Genomic DNA, 24,502 nt, shown 5'->3' with positions numbered 1-24,502 from the left:
ACAAACAGTGTGCTTACTTTCTTCTTTACTCACATCATAGCAAACAGTGTGCTTACTTTCTTCTTTACTCACATCTTAACAAACAGTGTGCTTACTTTCTTCTTTACTCACATCTTAACAAACAGTGTGCTTACTTTCTTCTTTACACACATCATAAGAAACAGTGTGCTTACTTTCTTCTTTACTCACATCATAACAAACAGTGTGCTTACTTTCTTCTTTACTCACATCATAACAAACAGTGTGCTTACTTTCTTCTTTACTCACATCATAAGAAACAGTGTGCTTACTTTCTTCTTTACTCACATCATAAGAAACAGTTTGGTTTACTCACATCATAAGAAACAGTGTGCTTACTTTCTTCTTTACTCACATCATAACAAACAGTGTGCTTACTTTCTTCTTTACTCACATCATAACAAACAGTGTGCTTACTTTCTTCTTTACTCACATCATAAGAAACAGTTTGGTTTACTCACAACAAATAAAACAGTGTGCTTACTTTCTTCTTTACTCGGGACATTTCCTGATCCAAACTGTACACTTCTTTTAGAATCCATGTTTTTATAAATCTTGATAGATTAAAGCTGACCAAAGAGAAACATTGAGCATGGACATTAATGAATTATTCCGAATCCACAGGTTTGTCACCACTACAACACCGCATGTATAAATGTACATGTACATTTTATAACAAGGAAACTGCAAACTTTATGTCAATAAATGAAATTCATGATCATACGTAAAGTAGCCAACGGCAAGTGTACATTTTCTTGATTAATAAAATGAAGTTTCATTATTTTGAATAGCATACAGAAATAATATTGGGCATATGGTTAAATAATATGATACATGCACACATATATTTTGTCTAAAAGTCATTATAATTTTTAGAACCAACTAAGTGCTTACAAACGCTAGTAAAGTTATCATTGCAAATAAAAGACAACTCTGTACCGACAACGCATTAAGGTGAAGAGCGTTTGTCGAACTTGAACTGATAACGGTATTCATAGCTGAAGATAGCGTCTATTGAAAGAACTGCGTGGTTTTAAACGTCGACATTGTTGTCACGTCTATAATCTCCCTTGGTACAAGCCTCGAAAACATTGTTGTCACGTCTATGGTCTCCCTTGGTACAAGCCTCGTTGACATTGTTGTCACGTCTATGGTCTCCCTTGGTACAAGCCTCGAAGACATTGTTGTCACGTCTATGGTCTCCCTTGGTACACGCCTCGTTGACAATGTTGTAACGTCTATGGTTTCCATTGGTTCAATCCTCGTTGACACTGCTGTCACGTCTATGGTCTCCATTGGTTCAAGCCTCGTTGACACTGCTGTCACGTCTATGGTCTCCCTTGGTACAAGCCTCGTTGGCATTGCTGTCACGTCCATGGCCACACTCGGTACAAGTCTCGAAGACATCGTTGTCACGTCTATGGTCTTCCTTGGTACAAGCCTCGTTGGCATTGTTGTCACGTCTATGGTCTCCATCGGTACAAGTCACGTTGACATTGGCATTGTTGTTGCGTCTTTGGTCTCCCTTTGTACACGTCTCGTAGACATTGTTGTCATGTCTATGGTCTCCCTTGGTACAAGACTCGTTGACATTGTTGTCACGTCTATGGTCACACTCGGTACAAGCCTCGAAGACATTGTTGTTGACAACAATGTAAACGAGGCTTGTACTATAGACTTGACAACAATGACAACAAGGTTTGTACCAAGGAGACAATAGACGTGACAACAATGTCGTCAACGAGGTTTGTACCAAGGGAGGCCATAGACGTGACAACAATGACAACCAGGCTTGTACTAAGGGAGTCCATAGACGTGACAACAATGTTAACGAGGCGTGTACCTAAGGAGGCAACAAACGTGACAACAATGTCAACGAGGTTTGTACCAAGGGAGACCATAGACGTGACAACAATGTTAACGAGGCTTGTACCAAGGGAGACCATAGTCGTGGCAACAATGTCAACGAGGCTTGTACTATAGACGTGACAACAATGACAATAAGGTTTGTACCAAGGAGACCATAGACGTGACAACAATGTCGTCAACGAGGCTTGTACCAAGGGAGACCAAAGACTTGACAGCAGTGTCAACGAGGCTTATACCAAGGGATACCATAGACGTGACAACAATGTCAACGAGGCTTGTACCAAGGGAGACCATAGACGTGACAACAATGAAAACGAGGTTTGTACCAAGGGAGACCATAGACGTGACAACAATGCCAACGACGCGTGTACCAAGGGATACCATAGACGTGACAACAATGTCAACGAGGCTTGTTCCAAGGGAGACCATAGACGTGACAACAATGTCAAGGAGGCGAGTACCAAGGCAGATCATGTACGTGACCACAATGTCAACTAGGCTTGTACCAAGAAAGACCATGGACGTGACAACAATGTCAACGAGGCTTGTACCAAGGGAGACCATCAACGTGATAACAATGTCAACGAGGTTTGTATCAAGGGAGACCATAGACGTGACAACAATGTCAACGAGGCTTGTACCAAGGGAAACCATAAACGTGACAACAATGTCAACGAGGCTTTTACCAAGGGAGACCATAAACGTGACAACAGTGTCAACGAGGTTTGTATCAAGGGAGACCATAAACGTGACAACACTGTCAACGATGCTTGTACCAAGACAGACCATGGATGTGACAACAATGTCAACGAGGCTTGTACCAAGGAAGACCATAGACTTGACAACAATGTCAACGAGGCGTGTACCAAGGGAGACCATAGACGTGACAACAATGACAACGAGGTTTGTACCAAGGGAGGCCATAGACGTCACAACAATGTCAAAGAGGCTTGTACCAAGGGAGACCATAGACGTGACAACAATGTCAACGAGGCTTGTACTATAGATGTGACAACAATGAAAACAAGGTTTGTTCCAAGGGAGACCATAGACGTGACAACAATATCGTCAACGAGGCTTGTACCAAGGGAGACCAAAGCCTTGACTGCAGTGTCAACGAGGCTTGTACCAAGGGAGACCATAGACGTCTCAACAATGACAACGAGGTTTGTACCAAGGGAGACCATAGACATGACAACAATGTCAGCGAGGTTTGCACCAAGGGAGACCATAGACTTGACAGCAGTGTCAACGAGGCTTGTTCCAAGGGAGACCATATACGTGACAACAATGACAATGATGCTTGTTCCAAGGGAGATCTTAGACGTGACAACAATGTCGTCAACGAGGATTGTACCAAGGAAGGCCATAGACGTGACAACAATGTCAACGAGGCTTGTACCAAGGGAGATCATACACGTGACAACAATGACAGCGCTTCGTGTACCAAGGGAGACCAAAGACGTGACAACAATGACAACGAGGTTTGTACCAAGGGAGACCATAGACGTGACAAAGACTTGACAACAATGTCAACGAGGCTTGTACCAAGGGAGACCATAGACGTGACAACAATGTCAACGAGGCTTGTACCAAGGGAGACCATAAACGTGATAACAATGTCAACGAGGTTTGTATCAAGGGAGACCATAGACGTGACAACAATGTCAACGAGGCTTTTACCAAGGGAGACCATAAACGTGACTACAGTGTCAACGAGGTTTGTATCAAGGGAGACCATAAACGTGACAACAATGTCAACGATGCTTGTACCAAGACAGACCATGGATGTGACAACAATGTCAACGAGGCTTGTACCAAGGAAGACCATAAACTTGACAACAATGTCAACGAGGCGTGTACCAAGGGAGACAATAGACGTGACAACAATGACAACGAGGTTTGTACCAAGGGAGGCCATAGACGTCACAACAATGTCAAAGAGGCTTGTACCAAGGGAGACCATAAACGTGACAACAATGTCAACGAGGCTTGTACTTTAGATGTGACAACAATGAAAACAAGGTTTGTACCAAGGGAGACCATAGACGTGACAACAATATCGTCAACGAGGCTTGTACCAAGGGAGACCAAAGACTTGACTGCAGTGGCAACGAGGCTTGTACCAAGGGAGACCATAGACGTGTCAACAATGACAACGAGGTTTGTACCAAGGGAGACCATAGACATGACAACAATGTCAGCGAGGTTTTTACCAAGGGAGACCATACACGTGACAACAATTACAACGAGGTTTGTAGCAAGGGAGACCATAGACATGACAACAATGTCAACGAGGCTTGTAACAGGGGAGACCATAGACTTGACAACACTGTCAACGAGGCGTGTACCAAGGGAGACCATAGACGTGACAACATTGTCAACGAGGTTTGTATCAAGGCAGACCATAGACGTGACAACAATGTCTTCGAGGCTTGTACCAAGGGAGACAACAGACGTGCTATAAATGTCAACGGGGCGTGTACTAAGGAAGACTATAGACGTGACAACAATGTCAACGAGGCATGCACGGAAAGAGACCATAGACGTGACAACAATGTCAACGAGGCTTGTACCAATGGAGACCATAGACGGGACGACAATGACAAAGAGGTTTGTACCAAGGGAGACCATAGACGTGACAACAATATCAACGTGGTTTGTTCCAAGGGAGACCATAGACTTGACAGCAGTGTCAACAAGGCTTGTTCCAAGGGAGACCATAGAGGTGACAACAATGACAATGATGCTTGTTCCAAGGGACACCATAGAATTGACATCAATGTCGTCAACGAGGTAAGTACCTAGGGAGGCCATAGACGTGACAACAATGACAACCAGGCTTGTACCTAGGGAGGCAACAGACGTGACAACAATGTCAACGAGGTTTGTACTAAGGAAGACCATAGACGTGACAACAATGTTAACGAGGCTTGTACCAAGAGATACCATAGACGTGTATGGTCTCCCTTGGTACATGCCTCGTTGACATTGTTGTCACGTCTATGGCCTTCCTTGGTACAAACCTCGTTGACGACATTGTTGTCACGTCTATGATCTCCCTTGGAACAAGCATCATTGTCATTGTTGTCACGTATATGGTCTCCATTGGAACAAGCCTCGTTGACACTGCTGTCAAGACTATGGTCTCCCTTGGTGCAAACCTCGTTGACATTGTTGTCATGTCTATGGTCTCCCTTGGTACAAACCTCGTTGTCATTGTTGTCATGTCTATGGTCTCCCTTGGTGCAAACCTCGTTGACATTGTTGTCATGTCTATGGTCTCCCTTGGTACAAGCCTCGTTGAAGACATTGTTGTCAAGTCTATGGTCTCCCTTGGTGCAAACCTCGTTGACATTGTTGTCACGTGTATGGTCTCCCTTGGTACAAACCTCGTTGTCATTGTTGAGACGTCTATGGTCTCCCTTGGTACAAGCCTCGTTGACACTGCTGTCAAGTCTTTGGTCTCCCTTGGTACAAGCCTCGTTGACGACATTGTTGTCACGTCTATGGTCTCCCTTGGTACAAACCTTGTTTTCATTGTTGTCACGTCTATAGTACAAGCCTCGTTGACATTGTTGTCACGTCTATGGTCTCCCTTGGTACAAGCCTCTTTGACCCTGTTGTGACGTCTATCGCCTTCCTTGGTACAAACCTCGTTGTCATTGTTGTAACGTCTATGGTCTCCCTTGGTCATACCTCATGACGCTACTGTTTGTGAGGGAGTGCGGACATTATCATGATAACTACCGTCATACCTCATGACCCTACTGTGTGTGAGGGAGTGCGGACACTATCATGATAACTACCGTCATACCTCATGTCCCTACTGTTTGTGAGGGAGTGCGGACACTATCATGATAACTACCGTCATACCTCATGACCCTACTGTTTGTGAGGGAGTGCGGACACTATCATGATAACTACCGTCATACCTCATGACCCTACTGTTTGTGAGGGAGTGCGGACACTATCATGATAACTACCGTCATACCTCATGACACTACTGTTTGTGAGGGAGTGCGGACATTATCATGATAACTACCGTCATACCTCATGACACTACTGTGTGTGAGGGATTGCGGACATTATCATGATAACTACCGTCATACCTCATGACCCTACTGTGTGTGAGGGAGTGCGGACATTATCATGATAGTTACCGTCATACCTCATGACCCTACTGTGTGTGAGGGAGTGCGGACACTATCATGATAACTACCGTCATACCTCATGACGCTACTCTGTGTGTGGGAGTGCGGACACTATCATGATAACTACCGTCATACCTCATGACGCTACTCTGTGTGTGGGAGTGCGGACACTATCATGATAACTACCGTCATACCTCATGACCCTACTGTTTGTAAGGGAGTGCGGACACTATCATGATAACTACCGTCATACCTCATGACCCTACTGTTTGTGTGGGAGTGCGGACACTATCATGATAACTACCGTCATACCTCATGACCCTACTGTTTGTGAGGGAGTGCGGACATTATCATGATACCTACCGTCATACCTCATGACCATACTGTGTATGAGGGAGTGCGGACATTATCATGATAACTACCGTCACACCTCATGACCCTACTGTTTGTGAGGGAGTGCGGACACTATCTTGATAACTACCGTCATACCTCATGACGCTACTGTTTGTGAGGGAGTGCGGACACTATCTTGATAACTACCGTCATACCTCATGACGCTACTGTGTGTGAGGGAGTGCAGACACTATCATGATAACTACCGTCATACCTCATGACCCTACTGTTTGTGAGGGAGTGCGGACACTATCATGATAACTACCGTCATACCACATTACCCTACTGTTTGTGAGGGAGTGCGGACACTATCATAATAACAAACGGCATACCTCATGACGCTACTGTTTGTGAGGGAGTGCGGACACTATCATGATAACTACCGTCATACCTCATGACCCTACTGTGTGTTAGGGAGTGCGGACACTATCATGATAACTACCGTCATACCTCATGACCCTACTGTGTGTGAGGGAGTGCGGACACTAGCATGATAACTACAGTCATACCTCATGACCCTACTGTTTGTGAGGGAGTGCGGACACTAGCATGATAACTACAGTCATATCTAATGACGCTACTGGGTGTGAGGGAGTGCGGACACTATCATGATAACTACCGTTGATAACTACCGTCATACCTCATGACCCTACTGTTTGTGCGGGAGTGCGGACATTATCATGATAACTACCGTCATACCTCATGACGCTACTGTGTGTGAGGGAGTGCGGACACTATCATGATAACTACGGTCATACCTCATGACGCGACTGTTTGTGAGGGAGTGCGGACATTATCATGATAACTACCGTCATACCTCATGACGCTACTGGTTGTGAGGGAGTGCGGACATTATCATGATAACTACCGTCATACCTCATGACGCTACTGTGTGTGAGGGAGTGCGGACACTATCATGATAACTACCGTCAAACCTCATGACCCTACTGTGTGTGAGGGAGTGCGGACACTATCATGATAACTACCGTCATACCTCATGACGCTACTGTTTGTGAGGGAGTGCGGACATTATCATGATAACTACCGTCATACCTCATGAGGCTACTGTTTGTGAGGGAGTGCGGACATTATCATGATAACTACCGTCATACCTCATGACCCTACTGTGTTTAAGGGAGTGCGGACACTATCATGATAACTACCGTCATACCTCATGACCCTACTGTTTGTGAGGGAGTGCGGACATTATCATGATAACTACCGTCATACCTCATGACGCTACTGTGTGTGAGGGAGTGCGGGCACTATCATGATAACTACCGTCATACCTCATGACCCTACTGTGTGTGAGGGAGTGCGGACACTATCATGATAACTACCGTCATACCTTATGACCCTACTGTTTGTGAGGGAGTGCGGACACTATCATGATAACTACCGTCATACCTCATGACCCTACTGTTTGTGAGGGAGTGCGGACACTATCATGATAACTACCGTCATACCTCATGACCCTACTGTGTGTGAGGGAGTGCGGACACTATCATGATAACTATCGTCATACCTCATGACCCTACTGTGTGTGAGGGAGTGCGGACACTATCATGATAACTACCGTCATACCTCATGACCCTACTGTGTGTGAGGGAGTGCGGACACTATCATGATAACTACCGTCATACCTCATGAGCCTACTGTTTGTGAGGGAGTGCGGACACTATCATGATAACTACCGTCATACCTCATGACCCTACTGTGTGTGCGGGAGTAAGGACATTATCATGATAACTACCGTCATACCTCATGACCCTACTGTGTGTGAGGGAGTGCGGACACTATCATGATAACTACTGTCATACGTCATGACGCTACTGTGTGTGAGGGAGTGCGGACTCTATCATGATAACTACCGTCATACCTAATGACCCTACTGTTTGTGAGGGAGTGCGGGCACTATCATGATAACTACCGTCATACCTCATGACCCTACTGTGTGTGCGGGAGTGCGGACACTATCATGATAACTACCGTCATACCTCATGACGCTACTGTGTGTGGGGGAGTGCGGACACTATCATGATAACTACTGTCATACCTCATGACCCTACTGTGTGTGAGGGAGTGCGGACACTATCATGATAACTACAGTCATACCTCATGACCCTACTGTGTGTGAGGGAGTGCTTACACTATCATGATAACTACCGTCATACCTCATGACGGTACTGTTTGTGAGGGAGTGCGGACACTATCATGATAACTACCGTCATACCTCATGACCCTGCTGTGTGTGAGGGAGTGCGGACACTATCATGATAACTACCGTCATACCTTATGACCCTACTGTTTGTGAGGGAGTGCGGACACTATCATGATAACTACCGTCATACCTCATGACCCTACTGTTTGAGAGGGAGTGCGGACACTATCATGATAACTACCGTCATACCTCATGACCCTACTGTTTGTGAGGGAGTGCGGACACTATCATGATAACTACCGTCATACCTTATGACCCTACTGTTTGTGAGGGAGTGCGGACACTATCATGATAACTACCGTCATACCTCATGACGCTTTTGTTTGTGTGGGAGTGCGGACACTATCCTGATAACTACCGTCATACCTCATGACGCTACTGTTTGTGAGGGAGTGCGGACACTATCATGATAACTACCGTCATACCTCATGACCCTACTGTGTGTGAGGGAGTGCGGACACTATCATGATAACTACAGTCATACCTCATGACCCTACTGTGTGTGAGGGAGTGCTTACACTATCATGATAACTACCGTCATACCTCATGACCCTGCTGTTTGTGAGGGAGTGCGGACACTATCATGATAACTACCGTCATACCTCATGACCCTGCTGTGTGTGAGGGAGTGAGGACACTATCATGATAACTACCGTCATACCTTATGACCCTACTGTTTGTGAGGGAGTGCGGACACTATCATGATAACTACCGTCATACCTCATGACCCTACTGTTTGTGAGGGAGTGCGGACACTATCATGATAACTACCGTCATACCTTATGACCCTACTGTTTGTGAGGGAGTGCGGACACTATCATGATAACTACCGTCATACCTCATGACGCTTTTGTTTGTGAGGGAGTGCGGACACTATCCTGATAACTACCGTCATACCTCATGACCCTACTGTTTGTGAGGGAGTGCGGGCACTATCATGATAACTACCGTCATACCTCATGACGCTACTGTGTGTGAGGGAGTGCGGACACTATCATGATAACTACCGTTATACCTCATGACGCTACTGTTTGTGAGGGAGTGCGGACACTATCATGATAACTACCGTCATATCTCGATCTATGCTGTTGTAAAGTCTTCATGTGAGTAAATGTATCTGAAACCAAAATGCGAATCATAAAGTTCACTTTTTACATACACGGTTTTAACTGTAGTAATCATTCAATGTATTATATATTGTTTTAATCGTGTGCAATCCATATCGATTTCGTTCACCCTCTCCCTGATTTGGCCTCGGATTCCATTTCTAAACGTAGCATATTTTAAATTGTTATGACCTATACTTAATAATTAGGACATACATATTTTAATTAACGACGATAAGAGGCCTTAAGCCGGCAACACAGGTCACGATCACAGCGAACCGGTCTCGTACTTGGCAGAAATAGATTGGCTGTGATTGACTTCGGAAGAACTTCTCACAAACATGAGAGTACTGGCCGTGTTCCTCGGGCTAGTCCTCGGCTCAAATGGTATTGTTACTGGTTCTTCATCGTAGGACACTCGTTTTTGTTTGTTTCTTTGTTGAATTTAATTCTCATATATTTGTGAAGTCAGTGCTCTTAGGTTAGTGTCTGATATTTATATATTGTACATGTATACCACATTTGTATTCCATGACACCATGCAGCTGTTGTATTGTGGCATTTAAACTTAATTTTGGAAGTTTGGCTTTTAGAAACATCATATACATAATAACTAACACCACTTGTAGCTTCTCTTCAAAAATGATGGTGTCTGTTTAACATGCTAGTAGTAGTGCGTTATTAGCTTCAAACATATATAGTTATATGCATGTACATTTAAAAATACCAATATGCATTGTTCGCTAAAGTATTTAAACATATCATGTCTACGTGTTTGACTATGAAATGCAACTTATGGCTTGCGGTACACCACTCAAATCCTCACGGTAAAGTACGTACACTTGATTGGAAGAAAACAGTCATGTCGTTCATATTTTTCTGCAGGTTTTCTGTTTACGCGCAGCGTGTGTTACAATGACGACGGCATCGGGTGTTTCAGTAACGGATCCCCATACAACAACGCCAAGGGTAACCTGCCCGAGTCCCCCGCACATATACAGGTGTATTTATTTGTACCAGATGTTCCAAAACTCTTTCATTTACTAATTTTACATTTGTGTAAAGACCTACACGATTAGAGCAGCATGCACCATAAACTGCACAAAAGGCTGATGGACATCTTCCACATACTACTGAAATCATTCTGTTTGCCTAGATTTATACAAACATGGGCTGTTACATGGTTTCGAATTCGGAAAAACTGTAAACGTTTACAAGTAACAAGTTTTCACCGCAGCCGTACCTCTCTCCGTACACATCAGGGTCCTGTTGCCACCGTGTCCGTACCACTCTCCCTACAGATTAAATTCCGGTTTTCACCGCGCCCATACAATCCTCCATAAATATCAGGTTTCAGTTTTCAACGGGCCAGTACCCCTCTCCCTACAGATCAGGTTACGGTTTCAACCGCACCCGTACCTCTCTCCCTACAAATCAGGTTTCTGGATTCAACGGGCCCGTACCTCTCTCCCTACAGATCTGGTTCCGGTTTCCACCGCCCCGTACCTCTGTCCCTACAAATCAGGTTCCTGTTTCCACCACGCCCGTAGCTCTCTCCCTACAAATCAGGTTCCTGTTTCCACCACGCCCGTACCTCTCTCCCTACAGATTTGGTTCTTGTTTCCAGGCGCCCGTACCTCTCTCCCTACAAATCAGGTTTCTGTTTCCCCCACCCCCGTACGCCTCTCCCTACAAATCAGGTTCCTGTTTCCACCACGCCCGTACCTCTCTCTCAACAGATTTGGTTCCGGTTTCCAACGCGCCCGTATCTCTCTCCCTACAGATCTGGTTCCTGTTGCCACCGCGCCCGTACCTCTGTCCGTAGAAATCAAGTTCCTGTTTCCACTGCGCCCGTACCTCTCTCCCTACAAATCAGGTTTCTGTTTCTACCGCACCCGTACCTCTCTCCCTACAGATCAGGTTCCGGTTTCGACCGCACCCGTACCTCTCTCCCCACAAATCAGGCTCATGTTTCCACCGCGCCCGTACCTCTCTCCCACAAATCAGGTTTCTGTTTTCACCGCGCCCGTACCTCTCTCCCACAAATCAGGTTTCTGTTCCCACCGCGCCCGTACCTCTCTCCCTACAGATCAGGTTTCTGTTTCCACCGCGCCCGTACCTCTCTCGACACAAATCAGGTTTCTGTTCCCACCGCGCCCGTACCTCTCTCCCTACAGATCAGGTTTCTGTTTCCACCGCGCCCGTAACTCTCTCACTACAAACCAGGTTTCTGTTTTCACCGCACCCGTACCTCTTTCCCTACAAATCAGGTTTCTGTTCCCACCGCGCCCGTACCTCTCTCCCTACAGATCAGGTTTCTGTTTCCACCGCGCCCGTAACTCTCTCACTACAAACCAGGTTTCTGTTTTCACCGCGCCCGTACCTCTCTCCCTACAAATCAGGTTTCTGTTCCCACCGCGCCCGTACCTCTCTCCCTACAGATCAGGTTTCTGTTTTCACCGCGCCCGTACCTCTCTCCCTACAAATCAGGTTTCTGTTCCCACCGCGCCCGTACCTCTCTCCCTACAGATCAGGTTTCTGTTTCCACCGCGCCCGTAACTCTCTCACTACAAACCAGGTTTCTGTTTTCACCGCACCCGTACCTCTTTCCCTACAAATCAGGTTTCTGTTTCCACCGCACCCGTACCTCTTTTCCTACAAACCAGGTTTCTGTTCCCACTGCACCCGTACCTTTTTCCCTACTAACCAGGTTTCTGTTTCCACTGCACCCGTACCTTTTTCCCTACTAACCAGGTTTCTGTTCCCACTGCACCCGTACCTTTTTCCCTACTAATCAGGTTTCTGTTTCCACCGCACCCGTACCTCTCTCTCTACGCATAGGTTTCTGTTTCCACTGCACCCATACTTCTCTTCCTACAAACCAGGTTTCTGTTCCCACTGCACCATTACCCCACTCCCGTCAAACCAGGTTTCTGTTTCCACCGCACCCGTACCACTCTCCCTACAAACCAGGTTTCTGTTTCCACCGCACCTGTACCACTCTCCCTACAAACCAGGTTTCTGTTTCCACCGCACCTGTACCACTCTCCCTACAAAACAGGTTTCTGTTTCCACCGCACCTGTACCACTCTCCCTACAAACCATGTTTCTGTTTCCACCGCACCCGTACCTCTCTCCCTACAAATCAGGTTTCTGTTTCCACCTCGTCCGTACCTCTGTCTCTACAAACCAGGTTTCTTTTTCCACAGCACCCGTACCTCTCCACCTACAAACTAGGTTTCTTTTCCACCGCGCCCGCACCTCTCTCCCTACAATCCCACTGTCTTTTTCTACCGCACCCGTACCTTTCTCCCTATAAACCAGGTTTATGTTTCCACCGCACCCGTACCTCTCTCCCAACAAACCAGGTTTCTTTTTCCACCGCGCCTGTACCACTCTCCCTACAATCCAACTGTTTTTTTCAATTGCACCCGTACCTCTCTCCCTATAAACAAGGTTTCTGTTTCCACCGCACCCGTACCTCTCTCCCTACAGATCAGGTTCATGTTTCCACCGCGCCCGTACCTCTCTCCCTACAATCCAACTGTTTTTTTCAATTGCACCCGTTATGGTCCCCATAAACCAGGTTTCTGTTTCCACCACACCGTAACTCTCTCCGTACAAATCAGGTTTCTGTTTCCACCACACCCGTACCTCTCTCCCTACAGATCAGGTTTATGTTTTCACCGCGCCCGTACCTCTCTCCCTACAGATCAGGTTTATGTTTTCACCGCGCCCGTACCTCTCTCCCTACAGATCAGGTTTATGTTTTCACCGCGCCCGTACCTCTCTCCCTACAGATCAGGTTTCTGTTTCCACCACACCCGTACCTCTCTCCCTACAGATCAGGTTTATGTTTTCACCGCGCCCGTACCTCTCTCCCTACAGATCAGGTTTATGTTTTCACCGCGCCAGTACCTCTCTCCCTACAGATCAGGTTTATGTTTTCACCGCGTTAGTACCTCTCTTCCCAGAAAACAGGTTTCCGTTTCCACCGCACCCGTATCACTCTTCCTACAAACCAGGTTTCTGTTTCCACCACACCCGTACCTCTCTCCGTACAAATCATGTTTCTGTTTCCACCAAAGGCGTACCTCTCTCCGTACAAATCATGTTTCTGTTTCCACCACACCCGTACCTCTCTCCGTACAAATCATGTTTCTGTTTCCACCAAAGGCGTACCTCTCTCCGTACAAATCATGTTTCTGTTTCCACCACACCCTTACCGCTCTCCGTACAAATCATGTTTCTGTTTCCACCACACCCGTACCTCTCTCCCTACAGATCAGGTTTCTGTTTCCACCGCGCCCGTACCTCTCTCGACACAAATCAGTTTTCTGTTTCCACCGCGCCCGTAACTCTCTCACTACAAACCAGGTTTCTGTTTTCACCGCACCCGTACCTCTTTCCCTACAAATCAGGTTTCTGTTTCCACCGCACCCGTACCTCTTTTCCTACAAACCAGGTTTCTGTTCCCACTGCACCCGTACCTTTTTCCCTACTAATCAGGTTTCTGTTTCCACCGCACCCGTACCTCTCTCTCTACGCATAGGTTTCTGTTTCCACTGCACCCATACTTCTCTTCCTACAAACCAGGTTTCTGTTCCCACTGCACCATTACCCCACTCACGTCAAACCAGGTTTCTGTTTCCACCGCACCCGTACCACTCTCCCTACAAACCAGGTTTCTGTTTCCACCGCACCTGTACCACTCTCCCTACAAACCAGGTTTCTGTTTCCACCGCACCTGTACCACTCTCCCTACAAACCAGGTTTCTGTTTCCACCGCACCTGTACCACTCTCCCTACAAACCATGTTTCTGTTTCCACCGCACCCGTACCTCTCTCCCTACAAATCAGGTTTCTGTTTCCACCTCGTCCGTACCTCTGTCTCTACAAACCAGGTTTCTTTTTCCACAGCACCCGTACCTCTCCACCTACAAACTAGGTTTCTTTTCCACCGCGCCCGCACCTCTCTCCCTACAATCCCACTGTCTTTTTCTACCGCACCCGTACCTTTCTCCCTATAAACCAGGTTTATGTTTCCACCGCACCCGTACCTCTCTCCCAACAAACCAGGTTTCTTTTTCCACCGCGCCTGTACCACTCTCCCTACAATCCAACTGTTTTTTTTCAATTGCACCCGTACCTCTCTCCCTATAAACAAGGTTTCTGTTTCCACCGCACCCGTACCTCTCTCCCTATAAACAAGGTTTCTGTTTCCACCGCACCCGTACCTCTCTCCCTATAAACAAGGTTTCTGTTTCCACCGCACCCGTACCTCTCTCCCTACAGATCAGGTTCATGTTTCCACCGCGCCCGTACCTCTCTCCCTACAATCCAACTGTTTTTTTCAATTGCACCCGTTATGGTCCCCATAAACCAGGTTTCTGTTTCCACCATACCGTAACTCTCTCCGTACAAATCAGGTTTCTGTTTCCACCCACCCGTACCTCTCTCCCTACAGATCAGGTTTATGTTTTCACCGCGCCAGTACCTCTCTCCCTACAGATCAGGTTTATGTTTTCACCGCGCCAGTACCTCTCTCCCTACAGATCAGGTTTATGTTTTCACCGCGCCAGTACCTCTCTTCCCAGAAAACAGGTTTCCGTTTCCACCGCACCCGTATCACTCTTCCTACAAACCAGGTTTCTGTTTCCACCACACCCTTACCGCTCTCCGTACAAATCATGTTTCTGTTTCCACCGCACTCGTACCTCTTTCCCTACAGATAAGGTTTCTGTTTCACCGCGCCCGTACCTGTCCGGTTACAGATCAAGTTCCAGTTTTCACAACGCCCTTACTTTATTCACGAAGAATCGAGTTCCAGTTTTCACCACGCCCGTACTTTACTTACTAAGAATCGAGTTCCAGTTTTCACCACGCCCGTACTTTACTTACTAAGAATCGAGTTCCAGTTTTCACCACGCCCGTACTTTACTTACTAAGAATCGAGTTCCAGTTTTCACCACGCCCGTACTTTACTTACTAAGAATCGAGTTCCAGTTTTCACCACGCCCGTACTTTACTTACTAAGAATCAAGTTCAAGTTTTCACCACGCCCGTACTTCTATCCCTACAGATAAAGTTCCTGTTGTACACGCGGGTAAACACGCATTCCCCGCAGCACGTGAGTAAGGAACCCCTGTCCATCAAGCAATCACACTTCCAGGGAAGCCGGCGGACCGCCTTTATTATCCACGGATATACGGATAACGGCCACAGTGAGTGGCTGACAAGGATGGCGCGGGCCATTTTACAAAGGGTAGATTTGTTATCATTAATAAAGAAGGCATCCATTTTATAAGGACAAAAGCGCCTATATTTGTTCACCAAAATTAACTTTTATACAATTGATATTCAATTAAAAAAATGTGTTTTTAACCTTAACTCAGGTTTAAAGAAGCATTTTTGACTTAAAATACCAATCACACGGCACACAGGAGGATGCGAATGTATTTGTTGTGGACTGGGAAAAAGGTGCAGACAACGTGAACTACGCGAAGTCCGCCGCCAACACGCGGGTCGTTGGCGCCCTCTTGGCACAGTTCATTACTGTCTTGCACGACACTTCCGGTGCGCGGTACGGAGACGTCCACCTGATCGGCCACAGTCTCGGCTCCCACATTTCTGGGTACGCAGGAGAGAGGATACACGGACTGGGCAGGATTACAGGTATGTGACACGGGGTTTTAGAAATGTCTCATTACAAGGTAGTAGTTGCGTAATTATTTTTGATCTGATATTCTTGCAAAGCATCATTTGAATATTGCAATCGTTGCAAAATTGTTTAAGGAAAGTTAAGATACACAATGCTCAATTTAGTTCCTTTCGCACCTTATGTCCTCGAAAAATTCAGGTCTGGATCCAGCTGGACCCCTATTTGAGAATAAGGACGCGCGCGTGCGGCTTGACCCTACTGACGCGCTGTTCGTGGATGCAATCCATACAGACGGAGATTCCCTCCTCGAACTAGGTATGTTTGATAATTAAGCTAAGCGGTAGTTGCTGAGAAGGTGCGGTATGTGCTTATATGATGAGGTCAACAAAGTATGCTCAAGCTAACAACTTGAGGTAGTGTATGTTCAAGCTAGGTATGGGAGGCAAGAAAGAGTATGCTCAAGTTGATTACCTGAGGTATATAGAGTATGGCCAAGCTAGGAATGTGAGGCAAATAGAGTATGCTCAAGTTGATTACCGGAGGTGTATAGTGTATTGCCAAGCTAGGTATGTGAGGCAAATAGAGTATGCTCAAGTTGATTACCTGAGGTGTATAGTGTATTGCCAAGCTAGGTATGTGAGGCAAATTAGAGTATGCTCAAGTTGATGACCGGAGGTGTATAGTGTATTGCCAAGCTAGGTATGTGAGGCAAATAGAGTATGCTCAAGTTGATTACCTGAGGTGTATAGTGTATTGCCAAGCTAGGTATGTGAGGCAAAATAGAGTATGCTCAAGTTGATGACCGGAGGTGTATAGTGTATTGCCAAGCTAGGTATGTGAGGCAAATAGAGTATGTTTAAGTTGATTTCCTGAGGTATATAGTGTATGGCCAAGCTAGATATGTGAAGCAAATAGAGAATACAACCCGATATCGGCGGTGAGTGCGTTTAGTCCCACGAGGGTGAAAATGAAAATGACGAATGTGAAAATTGAGAATGAAAATTGAGAATGAAAAAATGAAAATTGAGAATGAAAATTGAGAATGAGAATGAAAATTGAAAATGAAAATTGAAAATGAAAATTGAAAATGAAAATTGAAAATGAAAATTGAAAATGAAAATTGAAAATCATCAGAGAAAAAAAAATGAGCGTCTTGGTATCAGATACAAAAACAAAGTAATTTATTTCAAGTTTTTATTTTTTATTTTGTGAAACAAGATAATTGTCACAATCAATCGAAAACTTTCTTCAACCACGTCAGGGTTAGCCGGCCAAGATTGCAAGATTTTCAAATCGGTGGAAGAAACATGACAAAAAATAGTTTCTCATTCGCACTTTTGGTGGCGTTCCATCAGCCTTACAATCATTACAGTACCACACATATCGAAAACAGTTTTGGCAGTAGCCAGCTGGAGGGAAAATGTTCAAAAGATCATGTCGTTGACAAGGTTCTAACGTAAAGACTCCAGCACAACACAATTGACATTCCCAACAGAATCTTTTGAAATAATCATTGTACTGTAGTCCAGCAAACCCAGCGATGTCAGTATATCGTTTTGCCATAGTAAGTGAAGTGTGAATAGTACAGTCACTGCTGTATGTTTAAATAGTTTGAAGTACTCTAAAAAGCGTATACATTATTTCTCGAACTTGCATTCAACAACTTTGCAAACCAATGTTAGAAATTTGAGCTAACTAGCGTATTGCGGCTGTCTACAGCATAGCTGTGTAAATCAGAACTGGTAGTGTTTGAGTGATTAACACAGTTCACCTTTCTATGTAAATGAAATAAACAGAAAGCAAAAATACAAATAATTGTTTATGATTTATTCATAAGATATTTTCCAACAATAGCCGATCCACAAATGTGACATTCGCTGCTGGTAATGGAGCATGACTGACAAGATAAATGTCCACATGGGATAAACACAATACACTTTTTGTTTGTAACACAACTTGTACAAATGTTTTTTTCGTCGATTTGTCGTTGCAACTCTGCTTCCCTGCTGAGAAGATTGCGCAAAAGGGATGTTAGTGGGTTTGTTTTACGCAAGATCTTGGATACCGATCGGATTTTGGATAAAATGTCAATTTCTTTCTCCCTGCCACAACGTTCTGATATTTTGTTCAACTCAATTTTGTAGTTTTTGAAGTCACGTTTAATTTCTCTGGCTAGTGGTAAAACTCTATTTGTTTTGTCTTGCTCGCTCATCTTGCTAGGAGGTTTTTCTGAAGAAGCTATCTTATGAAGTGATTTTACACTTTTACGAATTAATGGCAAAAGTTTTCTTAAGACGCCAGATACGTGTTTGCTGTTATTTACTACGATAGTTTTCATGTACAACACCTGAGTTTCACTGTGTTCCATACGATCTGCCAAATTGCTTATTAAGCTTAAAGTTGTGTTTGACATGTTTGATATCAACTGAATGAATGGATTAAATAATTGATGAATGAAACTCGAGTAATAAGAGCTTGAAATTATAATGCAATGAAAACACTGATTCGTTTTGTTTTCAACAATGATCATCATAATCTCATTTCATTGGATAAACACTTGTGCATTATAAAAGTTTAATCGTATGATATAAAAGCTCATATTCTATATTATGGGTATTCCTTAGCTGCAATACGTAGAGAGATGGCTAACGAATATAGATATAGCACATCTATTCCCCAGTATGAGAACAAGACAAACACACTACTTCAGAAATATCTCAAGTACTGTTCGAAAAATGTACCAACTCATGTTCGTACAAGTTTGACAAAGGAACTCGAATACCTTGGACAATGTTAGAAAGTACAGACAATCAACAATATGAATATGGTCGTTATGGCACATAGAAGGCAGAAAATAACATTAGAAAGAGAAATCAAATTTCTAAAACAAGAAGGCCAGCATTCTTCTAAAGCGATTCGAAAAACACAGCATCTGCTTAGAGAGCACAAGCGACACATACGGAAACTAAAGGGAATTCTTCAACGAGTCACAAATGAAGTAGTCAAAAGCGATTTGAGCATCCCAGTTTGCAGAAGGGATTTGAACACCCCAGTTTGCAAGAAGGATTCGAACATCCCAGTTTGTAGAAGGGATTTGAGTTACCATTCCGATACTGATGATACTGGTGATAATGATGAGACACTGTCTGTGGCAATGAATTGGGGTGACGAACTTTTTGACCAGCCACCGAACGAAGAAACCCCCAGCGTATAACTTTTGAAAAATGTTCTGTTTCAATGAAACGCAAATTATGTAACGATTTCAAAATAAAACCTTTCATACCACTTATTTTTGCTTCTCGTTCTTTGATTATTATTTTGTCATACAAATTGTTGAATAACACATCGATAAATGGAAAATACCCGAAGACTAAAATCACAGCCTTTGATTTGAAAATAAAATAAAATCTGAACATGAAGTTATGTATCAGCAACTAAACAAATTTTCCAATATACTTAAGTTACAGTTATCATACGTTCCCAAATTGTTTATTTTGAAAACAATAACGTTTTACGAGATATTTTTCATCTACTAAAAACCAGTATCTCATTCTTCTTAAAGGGAGGTAATAGCATTAATAACACCGTGAAGAAACAAAATTGAAAACAAGTACAGAGGAATATATTTTACAATTTATTCATAAATTTGATATTTTCCGATAACAACAGTTCGGCAAAAATAGCATTTACTAGTTTTGATTGAACATGCATGACAAGTCAAATGGCCACAAGGCGTAAACACAATACACTTTTTGTCCGTAACACAAATTTGACAAATGTTTTTTTCATCGTTTTGTAGTTGCAACTCTTGTCGCGTTTCTTCTTTCATGCTGAGGTGATGCCAGAGAAGGTCTCCTAGTGTGGTGGTCTTTCGAAATATCTTGGATACTAATCGCATGTCAGCCAAAATGTTAACTTCTTTCTCCCTACCACAGCGCTGTGAAATGTTGTTCAAGTCTGTTTTTAAATTTTTCAAGTCATTTTTTAGCTTTTGAACCTGTGACAATAGGTCTCCGGTCTTCTGTTTCGGTTTACACATCTTGTTTGGAGGTTTAATGGAAATCGCTGTATTTTGCAATATTTTCACACATTTGTGAAGTAGTGAAAGAAATTTTCTTAGCACGTCCAAAGTGCGCTTGCTACTTCGCGTACTAATGAATATCTTTATTTGCTGCAAGTCAGATTCACAGTGTTTTACACGATCTGCCAAATTGCTAATTAAGCTTAACGTTGTATCTGACATGTTTGACTTCAACTCAAGAATGAATAAATGACTGAGAAGTGAAGATTATAAGAGCTTGAAATTATAATGCAAAGGAAACATGAGTTTTTTCTTATGTTTGAAGATTTTGAAAAATATGAGATGAAATTTAAAAATTGCTTTCACGTGAAAGTGAAGTGATCTTTGCAGTTTGAAGCATTTCAAAAGACGAAAGTCTTCATGATGCTTAAATTTTGTTTCACTCAATCGTTGCATAACTATTGAAAATTTCTCATATACAACTAATGCTTCTAATTTCAGTTTATGTTTTATTCAAAATGTAAGCAGATAACAAAGTACAAACATGCATAGTATTCATAACATTGCAAACATATCAATATACATAATTATACACAATTGTTTTCATGAAATCAAACACAAGCAAATGTTTACAATTGTTATAATGTCAAACATTCAATGTGAAAAGTATTTTTGTCATGCAATGTGGTCACTCCCTGTTTTTCATCCAGACTTGTGACTGGCATTGGTCAGGTTACCCACGGCATCAGCGAGGTCGGAAAATGGTAACTCTGAGCCAGAAACCTATTTTCCTAGTGTCATACACTACGCAAAATCAGCACCCATTAGAGGCCTTCCAGGCGACCTTCTACAATTTGTTACACCTATAATGTAGAGTGCTGGACTACTCGGGTGTAACAAACGGGGTATTGCTGACTCGTTGTAGGCACAACGCCGAACTTATGATCTCAGATACATGAATGGCTATACTGAAGCAAGAATCGAGTGCTACAGCCGCATAGATCGATCAGTGAACGATTGGAAATATGCGATCAACTTCAAGTACCCAAAACCACAAGCTAGGCTCGAAAACTCGTAGACTTATTTCTCTTTTGATCTAAGAGAAGGCTACAGAGTTCACTTTCAAACACACCTCTTAAGCACAAAGAGGCATATTTGCTCGCTTTACTTGCAGGTAGGAAATGCTAACTTTAATCTCAGAAAGCATTTCCTTTTATGTATCGCAACTTCTGAGCAAAGAAGCGATTGAAGTTTGAATTTTGAATTTTGAAAAAAACTGAGGCAGCGCTAAAGGCAGTTACTCGACAAGGCACACTTAGGAATAAGCATCCGATTGCTTGTGTTTTCCTCTCTCTTTGTAAAGACTGTGTGGAGTGTCGGACCACAGCGATACATCGAGGTTGCCACTCCCTATTTTTCATTGCCTGTAGCGCGACATGATGACCATGAGCGGTTCCTAGTATTGGTACTGTACATCACCTTACACCAATACTAAGCTGGTCTAACGACACCTCCATACTCATGGTAGCCTCTCAAATTTTACTTTTGCCAAAATGTTTTTGCGAAGTTGACAAAATCATTGCATTGCATCCAAGACCGTAGCATATTGAGCAATGAGAAACAAATCTCGTCGAAGCTATACTTCTATGCTCATGCTACCAGACGCAAATAACAAATCACTTGCCAAAATCGCTTTTGAATTGTATATGATCTAATGGCTATCACAGAGAATGATCGTATTCGTCAGGCGATGTCAAAGTGATCGACAACATGAGCTGGCCAGACTCAAGAGCGAAAAACTATGAGGTATCGCGACATACGGTTCTCATGTTCAAACCAGAAGGTCAAAAAACCTCTCAGATATTTTCTCTGTATCTCTGATGCACCAAGTTCATAGTGCGAGGAGAAATCTGAGAAGTTCAAACCCACTTTGGGCTCCCAGCAGACTAACAGCACTTCTGAGCTAAGAGCTTGCTACTGGAATGACGAATATTGAAAAATGTGGAGCTTATATACCCCATGGCCAAAATTAATGCGCATCGCATTATAATTGTGCATAAATGGTTAGGACTATTTTTTTTACCGTTTTTATTTATACGCTCATATGAAATAGTTCCAGAATTATCACTTGATTCCGCATTATTATTGTACAAATGGCTCGAGATTTTGAAATCTGTGAATGAAGTAGTTTTTCTATGAAGATTATGTGAAATCAGTTTCAGCAAAATATCATTTTTTTCAAGTTTCGTGGACTTGGTGGAATTTGTGCATATGGCTTATGATTGTGAGATCTGTGAGATTTGCTGCAAATGTAGATTTGTTGAATTTGATCATTATGAAGATTTTATTTTTTTCATGAAATCTTGTGTGAACGCCAGTTTCAGTAAGATACCAATTTTTCATGTTTCATGAACTTGGTGTTTTTTGTGCATATAGCTTATGATTGTGAGATCTGAGAGATTTGCTGCAAATGTAGATTTGTTGAATTTGATCATTATGAAGATTTTATTTTTTTCATGAAATCTTGTGTGAACGCCAGTTTCAGTAAGATACCAATTTTTCATGTTTCATGAACTTGGTGTTTTTTGTGCATATAGCTTATGATTGTGAGATCTGTGAGATTTGCTGCAAATGTTGATTTGTTGAATTTGAACATTATGAAGATTTTATTTTTTTCATGAAATCTTGTGTGAACGCCAGTTTCAGTAAGATACCAATTTTTCATGTTTCATGAACTTGGTGTTTTTTGTGCATATAGCTTATGATTGTGAGATCTGTGAGATTTGCTGCAAATGTCGATTTGTTGAATTTGATCATTATGAAGATTTTATTTTTTTCATGAAATCTTGCGTGAACGCCAGTTTCAGTAAAATATCAATTTTTCATGTTTCATCGACTTAGCTGCATTTTTTTGTACATATGGCTTATGATTGTGAGATCTGTAATTTTTTGAGAGATTTGCATGAACCTTTAATTTTTCAACATTATGAAGATTTGATTTTTTTCATGAAATCTTGTGTGAACGCCAGTCTCAGAAAGATATCAATTTTTCATGTTTCATCGACTTAGCTGCATTTTTTGTGCATATGGCTTATGATTGTAAGATTTGTAATTTTTTGAAAGATTTGCATGAGCCTATAATTTTTTTAACATTATGAAGATTTGATTTTTTACATGAAAATCTTGTGTGAACGCCAGCCTCCGAAAGATATCAATTTTTCATGTATCATGGACTTGATGCTGCATTTTTGTGCATATGGCTTATGATTGTGAGATCTGTAATTTTTTGAGAGATATGCATGTGCCTATAATTTTTTGAAAGATTTGCATGAGCCTATAATTTTTTGAATAAATGAAGCCTATAATTTTCAACACTATGAAGATTTGATTTTTTTCATGAAATCTTGTGTGAACGCCAGCCTCAGAAAGATATCAATTTTTCATGTTTCATCGACTTAGCTGCATTTTTTGTGCATATGGCTTATGATTGTGAGATTTGTAATTTTTTGAGAGATTTGCATGAGCCTATAATTTTTTCAACATTATGAAGATTTGATTTTTTACATGAAAATCTTGTGTGAACGCCAGCCTCCGAAAGATATCAATTTTTCATGTATCATGGACTTGATGCTGCATTTTTGTGCATATGGCTTATGACTGTGAGATCTGTAATTTTTTGAGAGATATGCATGTACCTATAATTTTTTGAAAGATTTGCATGAGCCTATAATTTTTTGGGTAAATGAAGCCTGTAATTTTTTTATGAAATCTTGAGATACCTCGTTAATTTCTAGATTATGAACATTATGAAGATTTGATTTTTTTTTCATGAAGTATTATGTGAACGCTAGTTTCAGAGCACAAATGTTGAAGGTTTTGAAATCTGAGTGTTTGAGTGAGTTTTATGAAGCCTATAATTTTTGAAGAATGTAGCCTATAGTTCGATTTTTGAAATCTTGAGATCCAACGTTAATTTCTAGATTTTCAAAATATTCGAATGTTCAGACCATAGAATTGTCATTCAGAGTTCTTATGATGTATGATTGTTGATATCATGAA

General features: G+C 42.8%; 2 protein-coding genes across 2 annotated transcripts in view; both read left to right on the top strand.

The window, feature by feature from the left end:
* Positions 1-2,056: 2,056 nt before the first annotated feature.
* Positions 2,057-4,354, top strand: LOC128213820 (putative uncharacterized protein DDB_G0282129). Its single transcript, XM_052919878.1, has 3 exons — positions 2,057-2,790; positions 2,894-3,371; positions 3,530-4,354. The coding sequence occupies exons 1-3, from the start codon at positions 2,057-2,059 to the stop codon at positions 4,352-4,354; spliced, it is 2,037 nt and encodes a 678-aa protein (XP_052775838.1).
* A 5,704-nt stretch (positions 4,355-10,058) lies between these two features.
* The window catches only part of LOC128214675 (pancreatic triacylglycerol lipase-like), a 28,201-nt gene continuing 13,757 nt past the window's right edge, over positions 10,059-24,502 (top strand). The window contains exons 1-5 of the mRNA XM_052921269.1: positions 10,059-10,148; positions 10,647-10,762; positions 15,844-16,026; positions 16,205-16,436; positions 16,621-16,737. Coding sequence (XP_052777229.1) covers positions 10,103-10,148; positions 10,647-10,762; positions 15,844-16,026; positions 16,205-16,436; positions 16,621-16,737 — 694 coding nt within the window. The 5' untranslated portion in view covers positions 10,059-10,102. The remainder of the gene's footprint in view (positions 10,149-10,646; positions 10,763-15,843; positions 16,027-16,204; positions 16,437-16,620; positions 16,738-24,502) is intronic.

This window comes from Mya arenaria, chromosome 13, assembly GCF_026914265.1.
Source record: "Mya arenaria isolate MELC-2E11 chromosome 13, ASM2691426v1".
Classification (NCBI taxonomy): Eukaryota; Metazoa; Mollusca; class Bivalvia; order Myida; family Myidae; genus Mya; species Mya arenaria.
This window is presented reverse-complemented; position numbering and strand designations above follow the sequence as displayed.

What these genes read in the sequence shown, in the direction of transcription:
- LOC128213820 (XM_052919878.1), top strand. Translation starts at nt 2,057, where the DNA reads ATGTCGTCAACGAGGCTTGTACCAAGGGAGACCAAAGACTTGACAGCA. An exon ending in GTGACAACAATGACAACGAG is followed by an intron (nt 2,791 to 2,893) that starts GTTTGTACCAAG and finishes CTTGTACTATAG; the next exon opens with ATGTGACAACAATGAAAACA. An exon ending in GTGACAACAATGACAACGAG is followed by an intron (nt 3,372 to 3,529) that starts GTTTGTACCAAG and finishes GTTTGTATCAAG; the next exon opens with GGAGACCATAGACGTGACAA.